The sequence below is a fragment of the Pinus tabuliformis genome, chromosome X (assembly GCF_031772625.1).
Source record: "Pinus tabuliformis cultivar Carrire ecotype Pingquan chromosome X, CPIR1, whole genome shotgun sequence".
NCBI lineage: Eukaryota > Viridiplantae > Streptophyta > Pinopsida > Pinales > Pinaceae > Pinus > Pinus tabuliformis.
The window spans coordinates 156273112-156286234 of NC_142308.1; the positions used below are offsets into that span (position 1 = coordinate 156273112).

The 13123-nt window shown below is 36.3% G+C and overlaps 1 protein-coding gene across 1 annotated transcript; it reads left to right on the forward strand.

Annotated features, from left to right (window-relative positions):
- The first annotated feature begins 4099 nt into the window (after positions 1 to 4099).
- Positions 4100 to 8951, forward strand: LOC149138926 (uncharacterized). The gene is made up of 4 exons (XM_089450529.1): positions 4100 to 5165; positions 5776 to 5964; positions 6058 to 7013; positions 7119 to 8951. Exons 1-4 carry the CDS (start codon positions 4100 to 4102, stop codon positions 8949 to 8951), a joined length of 4044 nt encoding a protein of 1347 aa, XP_089306655.1.
- The last annotated feature ends 4172 nt before the right edge of the window (positions 8952 to 13123 follow it).

Sequence of the window (13123 nt, forward strand, 5' to 3'; positions counted from 1 at the left end):
CATGAACTTTAAAATAAGCTCATTAAAAATTGAGATGTCCAAAGAAATCAATGTGAAAGAATATGAAGGTGACATTGAAGAGAAATTGAAATTCACTCGTTTAATGAAACCAATTATGCACAGAGAGAGTTAGCAAGTAGTCAAATAGCACACATGTTAGAAAACGATCATTGAAAACTAGGTCTTATGGTCAATTCACACCTCATTACCCTGGGACAAATTCCGTAGTTGACATGTAGACTTTTTCCACTCGTTAACTCAATCAATTAAATAACTTGTGATCATCAATGACTTGAGTAATTGTATGTCTAGATGTTTCTATTTCGATTTCTAATGTGGTAATGGAGATAGAAATAAAATAAGAAATACAAATGGAAATACAAATTTGAAATTGAAATTGACATTCAATAGAATATAAATACAAATTAACATGTACATGTAGGAATTGTCATAGAAATTGACATGTACGTTAAAATAAAATTGAAATAAAAATAAAAATTGCAATGTACATGAAATCAATGTGTTAAAATTTTACATGTACATTGTAATCAATGCGCTAGAAATTGAAAAAAGCTGAAATAGATTTAGAACTGAGATGTACGCTAAAATCAATGTGTTTGAAAATCACATGAACTTTAAAATAAGCTCATTAAAAATTGAGATGTCCAAAGAAATCACTGTGACAAAATATGAAAGTGACATTGAAGAGAAATTGAAATTGACTCGTTTAGTGAAACCAGTTATGTACAAAGAAAGTTAACAAGTAGTCAAAGAGCACACATGTCAGAAAACGATCATTGAAATCTAGGTCTTATGGTCAATTCGCACCTCAGTACCCTTGGACAAATTCCGTAGTTTACATGTAGACTTTTCCCACTGGTTAACTCAATCAATTAAATAACTTGTGATCATCAATGTATTGAGTAATTGTATGTCTACATGTTTCTATTTCGATCTCTAATGTGGTAATGGAGATAGGAATAAAATAAGAAATAGAAATGGAAATACAAATTTGAAATAGAAATAGAAATTGAACAATTCGCACCTCAATACCCTTGGACAAATTCCGTAGTTGACATGCAGAATTTTTCCACTCGTTAACTCAATCAACTAAATAAATTGTGATCATCAATATACTCAGTAATTGTATGTGTAGATGTTTCTATTTCGATTTCTAATGTGGTAATGGAGATAGAAACAACATACGAAATAGAAACAGAAATACAAATTTGAAATTGAAATTTATATTGAATAGAATATAAAAAAAAATTAACATGTACATGTAGGAATTGTCATACAAATTGACCTGTACGTTAGAATCAAATTGAAATAAAAATAAAAATTGCAATGTACATGAAATCAATGTGTTAAAATTTCACAGGTACATTCAAATCAATACGCTAGAAATTGAACAAAACTGAAATAGAATTAGAACTGAGATGTACACTAAAATCAATGTGTTTGAAAATCACATGAACTTTAAAATAAGCTCATTAAAAATTGAGATGTCCAAAGAAATCAATGTGACAAAATGAAGGTGACATTGAAGAGAAATTGAAATTGACTCTTTTAATGAAACGAATTACGTACAGAGAGAGCTTACAAGTAGTCAAAGAGCACATATGTCAGAAAACGATCATTGAAAACTAGGTCTTATGGTCAATTCACACCTCATTACCCTGGGACAAATTCCATAGTTGACATGTAGACTTTTTCCACTCGTTAACTCAATCAATTAAATAACTTGTGATCATCAATGCCTTGAGTAATTGTATGTTTAGATGTTTCTATTTCGATTTCTAATGTGGTAATGGAGATAGAAATAAAATAAGAAATACAAATGGAAATACAAATTTGAAATTGAAATTGACATTCAATAGAATATAAATACAAATTAACATGTACATGTAGGAATTGTCATAGAAATTGACATGTACGTTAAAATAAAATTGAAATAAAAATAAAAATTGCAATGTACATGAAATCAATGTGTTAAAATTTGACATGTACATTGAAATCAATGCGCTAGAAAGTGAAAAAAGCTTAAATAGATTTAGAATTGAGATGTACGCTAAAATCAATGTGTTTGAAAATCACATGAACTTTAAAATAAGCTCATTAAAAATTGAGATGTCCAAAGAAATCACTGTGATAAAATATGAAAGTGACATTGAAGAGAAATTGAAATTGACTTGTTTAGTTAAACTAGTTATGTACAAAGAAAGTTAACAAGTAGTCAAAGAGCACACATGTCAGAAAACGATCATTGAAAGCTAGGTCTTATGGTCAATTCGCACCTCAATACCCTTGGACAAATTCTGTAGTTTACATGTAGACTTTTCCCACTGGTTAACTCAATCAATTAAATAACTTGTGATCATCAATGTATTGAGTAATTGTATGTCTACATGTTTCTATTTCGATCTCTAATGTGGTAATGGAGATAGGAATAAAATAAGAAATAGAAATGGAATTACAAATTTGAAATAGAAATTGACATTGAATAGAATATAAATACAAATTAACATGTACATGTAGGAATTGTCATAGAAATTGACATGTGCGTCAAAATCATATTGAAATAAATATAAAAATTGCAATGCACATGAAATCAATGTGTTAAAATTTCACACGTACATTGAAATCAATGCGCTAGAAATTAACATGTACATCTAGGAATTGTCATAGAAATTGACATGTACGTTAAAATCAAATTGAAATAAAAATAAAAATTGCAATGCACATGAAATCAATGTGTTAAAATTTCACACGTACATTGAAATCAATGCGCGAGAAATTGAACAAAACTGAAATAGAATTAGAAGTGAGATATAAACTAAAATCAAGGTGTTAGAAAATCACATGAACTTTAAAATAAGCTCATTAAAAATTGAGATGTCCAAAGAAATCAATGTGACAAAATATGAAGGTGACATTGAAGAAGATTTTGAAATTGACTCTTTTAATGAAACCAATTATGTGCAGGGAGAGTTAACAAGTGGTCAAACAACACACATGTCAGAAAACAATCATTGAAAACTAGGTCTTATGGTCAATTTGCACCTCAGTACCCTTGGAAAAATTCCATAGTTGACATGTAGACATTTTCCACTAGTTAACTCAATCAATTAAATAACTTTTCATCATCAACATACTTAGTAATTTTATATCTAGATGTTTCTATTTCGATTCCTAATGTGGTAATGGAGATAGGAATAGAAATAGAAATGGAAATAGAAATTTGAAATTGAAATTGTCATTGAATAGAATATAAATAAAAATTAACATGTACATGTAGGAATTGTCATAGAAATTGACATGTACGTTAAAATCAAATGGAAATAAAAATAAAAATTGCAATGCACATGAAATCAATGTGTTAAAATTTCAAACGTACATTGAAATCAATGCGCTAGAAATTGACCAAAACTGAAATAGAATTAGAAATGAGATGTACACTAAAATCAATGTGTTTGAAAATCACATGAACTTTAATATAAGCTCATTAAAAATTGAGATGTCCAAAGAAATCAATGTGACAAAATATGAAGGTGACATTGAAGATAAATTGAAATTGACTCTTTTAGTGAAACCATTTATGTACAGAGAGTTAACAAGTAGTCAAAGAGCACACATGTCAGAAAACGATCATTGAAAACTAGGTCTTATGGTCAATTCGCACCTCAGTACCCTTTGACAAATTTCGTAGTTGACATGTAGACTTTTTCCACTCGTTAACTAAATCAATTAAATAACTTGTGATCATCAATGTATTGAGTAATTGTATGTCTAGATTTTTCTATTTCGATTTCTAATGTGGTAATGGAGATAGGAATAAAATAAGAAATAGGATTCTTATCATTTTCATCAACCTAGCACTGGGCGTCCTCGGTGATCAGGCCTTCGCTGCGAGCCTCGGCTCCTCTCGAGACCCGCCCCCTGCGGGCTCTAAAGCCTGCGATCTCCTTGCTGTTCGCCGATCCTGCAACCTGCGGGCCTCCTTGAATTAGATCTGATCGGATCTAAGGCTTTCAGCTATTCCTCTGGCTAGGGTGTGGCCTATGTTGCGCTGCCTGTGTGGCGGCCGGCACCAAACCTGATGGAGTCTCAGGGCCAAGATCCACCCTCCAGCCCTGCTGTAGAAGCATTTAATCAACTCCTGGCAGGTCTGCCTTCGAAAAAAAGAAACGATGCCTCCAAATTTGTCAAGAAGCTAGATGAAATTCCAGAGATCTACTTGCCTCTGGAGACTCCCATGCAAGTAGCCTTGTCATTGGCGGATCGGGGACTTATTGGCCAATTCACGGGACTATGGCCCTCCCCGAAAACTACAGAGCAATGGGTTAACAGGAACTGGGCGCCTCTGATCAGTCAAAGCGTTACCTCTTACTTTCTAGGAAGAGGGTTTTTCCTTTTCGAATTTACCTCCAGAGAGGACAAAGACCTGATCTTTCGAAATGGACCGTATTTTATGGGTCCTCAGGGCCTCTACCTGAACAAATGGACCCCGGATTTCGATCCAGTGGTAGATGTTCCCAAGGCTGTTCCAGTATGGGTTCGTCTACCAAATCTGCCGGTTCACTGCTGGAACTGGGACTCCTTGAAACACATTGGCAACTCCCTCGGGAAATTCATAGATCGGGCAAGCAACAAGGATCAGTATGATTGTGCTAGGATCTGTGTGGAGGTAGATCTAGAGGAGGGTTTACCAGAAGCAATCAAAATTAGAGTCGGTAGCTGGTCCCATGTGCAGATCTTGGATTATGAACAGCTGCCATTCAAATGCAGGAAATGCCACGTGTATGGGCACTTCGCTAGAAACTGCCCGACTAATCCAGAGCCAGAGAAAGGAAATGAAGAGGGATGGAATCAAGTAAAAAGAGCCAGAACCAACCATAGGGGACAGAAACAGAGTGGACCATCAAGCAAAGGCAACTTTCAGGGTAATGCTCAGAAACCTCCTACCAAAAAAGCGCAAGAAAACAAATTCGTCCTCTTAAGCCAACCGACAGAAAGCACCCCAGAGGTAGAGATCCAAAAGCCAGAATCCTCAAGGAAAAGCACACCTCCAGCTTCCCCCAAAGAAGTGGAAAATCTCAAAGTCACAGCCCAAGAGGATGAGGAAGAAGCTCCCTCGGCCTCTCTCAAAGGACCAAGCCCAAAAGGCATATGCATGGAAGGAGAAGAAGAAGAGCAAGAAACAGAAGAATCAGAAGAGGAAGGAGAAATAGGAGAATCCCACACCCCGGTAAGAAGATCAACAAGAGGCCGGAAAACAGATAGGGAAAAAAGGGAACAGGAGACCTACAAAGAAAAACTCCAGGGAAGCCAACCAACCTTGGAAAAAATGCTAGCTTCAAAGCCAAAGATATTGAAAAACCCGCCCCAAGGCTCCAAGGGAGCTCATATGAAGCATAAATAATGAAGGTCATCTCCTGGAACTGCAGAGGGATGGGGAGCAAAATGAAAGAAGAAGCCACCAGAAGTCTAATCAGGACAGAAACCCCAGATCTACTTCTCGTCCAGGAGACAAAGCTGGAAGACATAGTCTTCCTCCAAACAAGCAAGAAAGTTTGGAATAAAAGTGAAGCAAGAGCAATCTCCGCCCGGGGCGCCTCAGGAGGAATAGGTACTCTCTGGAACCCCAATAAAGTTACAGTTCTTTTAGAGGCCAGGAATACCCATTGGTTGATGCTAAAAATGCAGAATATGGAATCAAAGAAAACTTTCTTCCTCTTCAATGTTTACTCTCCAGTTAACGTTGGGGAAAAAAAGATTGTTGGGACTCTCTAAGACAGCAAGCAGATTTGACAGACTTGGAAAACATAATAATTGCTGGCGATTTCAATCTTACCCTACACCCTTCAGAAAAAAGGGGAGGCAACATAGTTAGAGATCTGGCTAGAGAATGGGTGGAGAACATAGTGCAAGACTGGGACTTGTTGGACATTAAACCCTCTTCAGGTAAGTACTCATGGTCTAATAAAAGAATGGGCCCTGGCCACATTGCTGCCAGGTTAGATAGGTTTATCATTCAAAGCTCCTTTCTGCTGCTAGGATTAGAGCCTAGAATGCATATTCTTGCCAACAGCATCTCTGATCATAAGCCCATTATGTTAGACTTGCTAGCCCATCATGATCTGGGCCCCATCCCATTTAGGTTCAGCCCTCTTTGGGTAAAGGAAAATGACTTCATGCAAATAGTCAAGGAATGTTGGAATCATCTGGTCAATGGATCGCCATTCTATATTTGGGAGGAAAAACTCAGAAGGATGAAAAGAGTCCTAAAAAGATGGGCCAAAACGCTGCCCAACCCAACCACAACAAGGAAATCCATTAAAGTAGCTCTTACTTCTCACCAAAATAGCATGGAAAATGCAATTCTTACAAAGGACTCTTTAGATCAAGAAACCCTTCTGCAACAGCAATACCACAAGGCCTGCTTAGCCGAAGAAGAGTATTGGAGAATGAAATCTCGGAACCTCTGGCTCAAAGCAGGGGATAGGAACACTGCTTATTTCCATAAACAAGCCCAGGCAAGGAAATGCTTCAATACTATCTCAGAAATAAAAGAGGAGGGAGATATCCATAAGGATTTCGAGCATATAAAGAGAGCTGCATTTATTCACTTTCAGAATTTATATAGTGAAGACAAGGACCCAAGTCATTCTCCAGAGATATTACATAATATACCCTCTGTAATTTCTCAGCGAATCAATGAACTATTGGAGACCAAAGTCACAAAAGAGGAGGTGAAAAAGGCGCTCTTCGACATGGATCCGGACAAGGCCCCTGGGCCGGATGGTTTCTCAGCTAGATTCCTCCAAACGTGCTGGCCAATTATTGAAAAAGATCTTCTCAAAATGGTACAAAAATCCCAAAACACTCAGAAAATCGGAGGCAGTACAAATTCTGCGTTTTTAGCACTCATACCTAAAGAAAAAGGGGCCAACAACTTCAACAGATTTCGGCCGATTTCTCTATGTAATACAGGGTACAAGCTGATCACCAAAGTAATTGCAAATAGACTGAAGTTTATCCTCCCCAAAATAATTCCAGAGAACCAAGGAGGCTTCATCTTTGGGAGGCAGATCATGGACAATTTTCTACTGGTCCAGGAAGCAATACACTCGAGCCAACTCCGAAAAGAGCAAGGTATGGTGATCAAACTTGATTTAGCAAATGCTTTTGACCATGTCAATCATAGCTTCCTCTTGAATGTCATGTGTAAGCTAGGTTTTGGAACAAACTTCATTAATTGGATCCGGGCCTGCATCTCGGAGCCTTGGATAGCTCCCCTTGTTAACGGAAGAGCCACTGACTTCTTTAAAGCCTCGAGAGGACTCAGGCAGGGGTGCCCTCTATCCCCCCTGCTCTTTGTCATCCAGGCCTCAGCCCTCAGCTTCCTGCTTGATAAAAAGTTGCAGGATCAAGAGATCAATGGACTGCGCATTGCAAGAGGAACCAAAAATATCAATCATGCTTTATTTGCAGATGACACATTGCTGTTAGGCCCTGCCTCTGTTCCCTCGGCCACAAAGTTTAAAGAGGTGCTGGATGAATTCAGTGAAGCTTCAGGCAGTGTGGTAAACAAAAGCAAATGTCATATTTTCAGTTGGAACACCTCACCTAGACTGTTATCTGCCTTATCAAGATGCTTGGGTTTCGAAGCTTCCTCCACCTGGTCGACCTTCAAATACCTGGGCCTACCAATATCTCAAAAGAGACCAACCAGCAAAGATTGGCTCCCGCAGTTAGAAAAGTTCAAGGCAAAGATTCAAGCCTGGGGTTATTCCTGGCTGAATGTTGCAGGCAAAACAGTCTTAATTAAATCAGTTCTCAACAGCTTGCCCTTATTCCAATTTGCAGCTCTCCTTGCCCCGGCATCTATATTAAACAAAATGGAGGATTTCATAAGGAGATTTTTTTGGAAAGGAGGGAAACAAAATGAAAAAAAGATCCCTCTTGTCAGCTGGGACAACATATCCAAGCCGCTGTGGGAAGGTGGCCTAAATTTTAAGAACCTCCGTCATCAAAATGTAGCAATGGCAGCAAAAATAGTGTGGAGGATCATCGCCCCCAATCCTGGCTGGGCTCAAAAGGTGATCTGGAAGAAATATTTCAGAGGACAAAGACTAAGATGCTTAAAAAATGTGACACGCCTGACTAATTCGACATTCCTCAAAATATATGACAGAGCCGCATCTCTAATCATCGATCACTCCTACTGGATACCAGGCAACGGTAAAAACATCAGTATTTGGTCGGACAGAATTATGAATAAAGAGCCAATTGAAGCCAGAACCTCCATAAATGCGTTGCGCTGCTGGATGGACAGAGAAGGAATAAAATCTCTGTGGGATATTTCATGCTGGAACAATCTGATTTGGGCAGGCTGGAAAAGATTAAATGTGCCAGACAATCTGAAAGCTGAGTGGAGCACGCTGTTAGACGCCCTCCAAGGACTGGCTCCCACGCAAGTGAAGAAGAGAGACGAGATGGGCTGGGGATCAAAAACCAAAGGGTATGCAGTCGCACAGGGGTACGCCAAATTGATTGAGAAACCGCACGTCCCTCAGAATCCAGCTCCGTGGCAAAGCGTTTGGCATCAGCCCTCATGGCCCAAGGTCGATTTCTTCGCCTGGGTCCTCTGTCACGGGAAAATATTAACGTATGACAATCTGCAGAAAAAAGGCTTCCACGGCCCTTCCATGTGCCCTCTGTCTAATGAAAGCGTGGAGACAACAAACCATCTAATGCTAGAATGTAATTTCTCCAGGCAGATTTGGTCCCATTTTACTCACGACTTGGATCCAAATTTCGCTGTCCCTTGCTCCTCTTATGATATTTTCGCTGATTGGTCGAACAGATTCCCTGGTCCTCCCTCCAAAAACCTGATTATCAAGGCAACATGGGTTGTCCTCCCAAAAATCATCTGTTGGCAGCTTTAGATAGAACGCAACAAAAGAATCTTTAGAGACACAAAGCAGAACCACAAAGTCCTGGAAGCCAAGATAAAAAGCCATATAAAGGAATGTCTAATGGACATAAAAGATGACAATAACCTCAGACAGCAGGACATAGCATGGGGATCAACGCTAGAACTCCAATTTCAGCCAGCAATCAAAAAAGCCCCCATCTTCAAAGAGTGGCAAATAAGAAAACCTGAGAATGACTTTCAAGAGTGGCTAAAATCGCAAGCAAGGCACTTCCTTTTCTTTGATGGAGCAGCTAAGGGAAATCCGGGCAAAGCAGGTGCAGGAGGTGTTGTCCTGAATCAATCCGGGGAAAAAATTCACTCCTACGCCTGGGGACTAGATTACACTACCAGCATCCAAGCTGAAGCCTTGGCTCTCTTCCAAGGTCTCAAGATCCTCAAAGAACTGGACATAAATGAAGTAATTGTCATAGGTGACTCTCAAGTCATTATAAATGCAATGATTACCAGCACCCCTGTACAGGACCTCAATCTTGCAAGGCTGATTATCAGGATCAAAGATATGGAAAAAAGCTTCCAGGATTTGAAATACTATCATGTGTTAAGAATCCATAATAAAAAGGCAGACACAGAAGCCAATAAAGCTGTCCTTCTTTCTGCTGGGACCAAAAAGATAGAGGATGAAGAATCATGGGAGCCCATTCCGTAAATAATATGCTGTCATGTTTTACTGTCTGCTCCTAAATCAATTTGTTTGTATTTACAAGTGGGGGAAAATCTCTGAAATCAACTCAGTGGGGGTCTATCGTAGGAAGAAAATTGTAAGCTTCAGCTTCATCCTTAGCAAAGAAACGCAACAGGACAAAGAAGCTCAAAATGTAATCAGAATTTGGCATTCTGCCTAAGATTAATATAAAGCATCATAACCGTTATCGTAAAAAAAAAAAAAAATAGAAATGGAAACACAAATTTGAAATTGAAATTGACATTGAATAGAATATAAATACAAATTAACATGTAAATGTAGGAATTGTCATAGAAATTGACATGTACGTTAAAATCAAATTGAAATAAAAATAAAAATTGTAATGCACATGAAATCAATGTGTTAAAATTTCACACGTACATTGAAATCAATGCGCTCGAAAATAACATGTACATGTAGAATTTGTCATAGAAATTGACATGTACGTTAAAATCAAATTGAAATAAAAATAAAAATTGCAAGGCACATGAAATCAATGTGTTAAAATTTCACACGTACATTGAAATCAATGCGCTAGAAATTGAACAAAACTGAAATAGAATTAGAACACATATATAAACTAAAATCAAGGTGTTTGAAAATCACATGAACTTTAAAATAAGCTCATTAAAAATTGAGATGTCCAAAGAAATCAATGTGACAAAATATGAGGGTTACATTGAAGAGAAATTGAATTAACTCTTTTAATGAAACCAATTATGTGCAGGGAGAGTTAACAATTAGTCAAATAGCACACGTGTCAGAAAACAATCATTGAAAACTAGGTCTTATGGTCAATTTTCACCTGAGTACCCTTGGAAAAATTCCATAGTTGACATGTAGACTTTTTCCACAAGTTAACTCAATCAATTAAATAACTTGTCATCATCAACATACTTAGTAATTGTATGTCTAGATGTTTCTATTTCGATTTCTAATGTGGTAATGGACATAGGAATAAAATAAGAAATAGAAATGGAAATACAAATTTGAAATTGAAATTGACATTAACAGAATATAAATACAAATTAACACGTACATGTAGGAATTGTCATAGAAATTGACATGTACGTTAAAATCAAATGGAAATAAAAATAAAAATTGCAATGTACATGAAATCAATGTGTTAAAATTTCAAATGTACATTGAAATCAATGCGCTAGAAATTGAACAAAACTGAAATAGAATTAGAACTGAGATGTACACTAAAATCAATGTGTTTGAAAATCACATGAACTTTAAAATAAACTCATTAAAAATTGAGATGTCCAAAGAAATCACTGGGACAAAATATGCAGGTGACATTGAAGAGAAATTGAAATGGACTCTTTTAATGAAACCAATTATGTACAAAGAGAGTTAAAAAGTGGTCAAAGAGCGCACATGTCAGAAAGCGATCATTGAAAACTAGGTCTTATGGTCAATTCGCACCTCAGTACCCTTGGACAAATTCTGTAGTTGACATGCAGACTTTTTCCACTCATTAACTCAATCAATTAAATAACTTGTGATCATCAATGTACTAAGCAGTTGTATGCCTAGATGTTTCTATTTCAATTTCTAATGTGATAATGGAGATAGAAATAAAATAAGAAATAGAAATGGAAATAGAAATTTGAAATTGAAGTTGACATTGAATAGAATATAAATTCAAATTAACATGTACACATAGGAATTGTCATAGAAATTGACATGTACGTTAAAATCAAATTGAAATAAAAATAAAACTTGCAATGTACATGAAATCAATGTGTTAAAATTTCACACGTACATTGAAATTAATGCACTAGAAATTGAACAAAACTGAAAGAGAATTAGAACTAAGATGTACATTAAAATCAATGTGTTTGAAAATCACATGAACTTTAAAATAAGCTCATTAAAAATTGAGATGTCCAAAGAAATCAATGTGACAAAATATGAAGGTGACACTGAAGAGAAATTGAAATTGACTCTTTTAATGAAACCAATTATGTACAGAGAGAGTTAACAAGTAGTCAAAGAGCACACATGCCAGAAAACGACCATTGAAAACTAGGTCTTATGGTCAATTCGCACCTCAGTACCCTTGGACAAATTCCGTAGTTGACATGTAGACTTTTTCCACTAGTTGACTCAATCAATTAAATAGCTTGTGATCATCAACGTACTGAGTAATTGTATGTCTAGATGTTTCTATTTCGATTTCTAATGTGGTAATGGAGATAGGAATAAAATGAGAAATGGAAATGGAAATAGAAATTTGAAATTGAAATTGACATTGAATAGAATATAAATACAAATTAATATGTACATGTAGGAATTGTCATAGAAATTGACATGTACGTTAAAATCTAATTGAAATAAAAATAAAAATTGCAATGCAAATGAAATCAATGAGTTAAAATTTCACACGTACATTGGAATCAATGTGCTAGAAATTAACATGTAAATGTACGAATTGTCATAGAAATTGACATGAACGTTAAAATAAAATTGAAATAAAAATAAAAATTGCAATGCACATGAAATCAATGTGTTAAAATTTCACACGTACATTGAAATCAATGCGCTAGAAATTGAACAAAACTGAGATAGAATTAGAACTGATATGTACACTAAAATCAATGTGTTTGAAAATCACATGAACTTTAAAATAAACTCATTAAAAATTGAGATGTCCAAAGAAATTAATGTGACAAAATATGAAGGTGACATTGAAGAGAAATTGAAATTTACTCTTTTAATGAAACCAATTATGTACAAAGAGAGTTAACAAGTAGTCAAAGAGCACACATGTCAGAAAACAATCATTGAAAACTAGGTCTTATGGTCAATTCGCACCTCTGTACCCTTGGACAAATTCCATAGTTGACATGTAGACCTTTTCCACTAGTTGACTCAATCAATTAAATAACTTGTGATCATCAACGTACTGAGTAATTGTATGTCTAGATGTTTCTATTTCGATTTCTAATGTGGTAATGGAGATAGGAATAAAATGAGAGATATAAATTTGAAATTGAAATTGACATTGAATAGAATATAAATACAAATTAACATGTACATGTAGGAATTGTCATAGAAATTGACATGTATGTTAAAATCAAATTGTAATAAAATAAAAAATTGCAATGTACATGAAATCAATGTGTTAAAATTTCACACGTATAATGAAATGAATGTGCTACAAATTGAACAAAACTGAAGTAGAATTAGAACTGAGATGTACACTAAAATCAATGTGTTTGTCCCCGGATGCAGGTGAAATAAATGAACTTAATGCTCTTCATGACAGACAGTAAGGGCTGGTACTGCCAGCTGCAGGGCAGCATGGCTTCGCAGGATTTCACTCGACGCAAGAAGGATAAACTTAAGAAGGGCAGATTTGGTAGGATCTCGGCATTAATGGTTTGCTCCGTTCGAAGTGAAGCAATGGTGGTTATAATCATGGCACTCTT

Coding starts and splice junctions, on each gene's coding strand:
- LOC149138926 (XM_089450529.1), top strand. CDS start 4,100: ATGGAGTCTCAGGGCCAAGATCCACCCTCCAGCCCTGCTGTAGAAGCA. Junction 5,166..5,775: donor CAAAGGACCAAGCCCAAAAG/GCATATGCATGG, acceptor GGGGAAAAAAAG/ATTGTTGGGACTCTCTAAGA. Junction 7,014..7,118: donor GGTACAAGCTGATCACCAAA/GTAATTGCAAAT, acceptor CTACTGGTCCAG/GAAGCAATACACTCGAGCCA.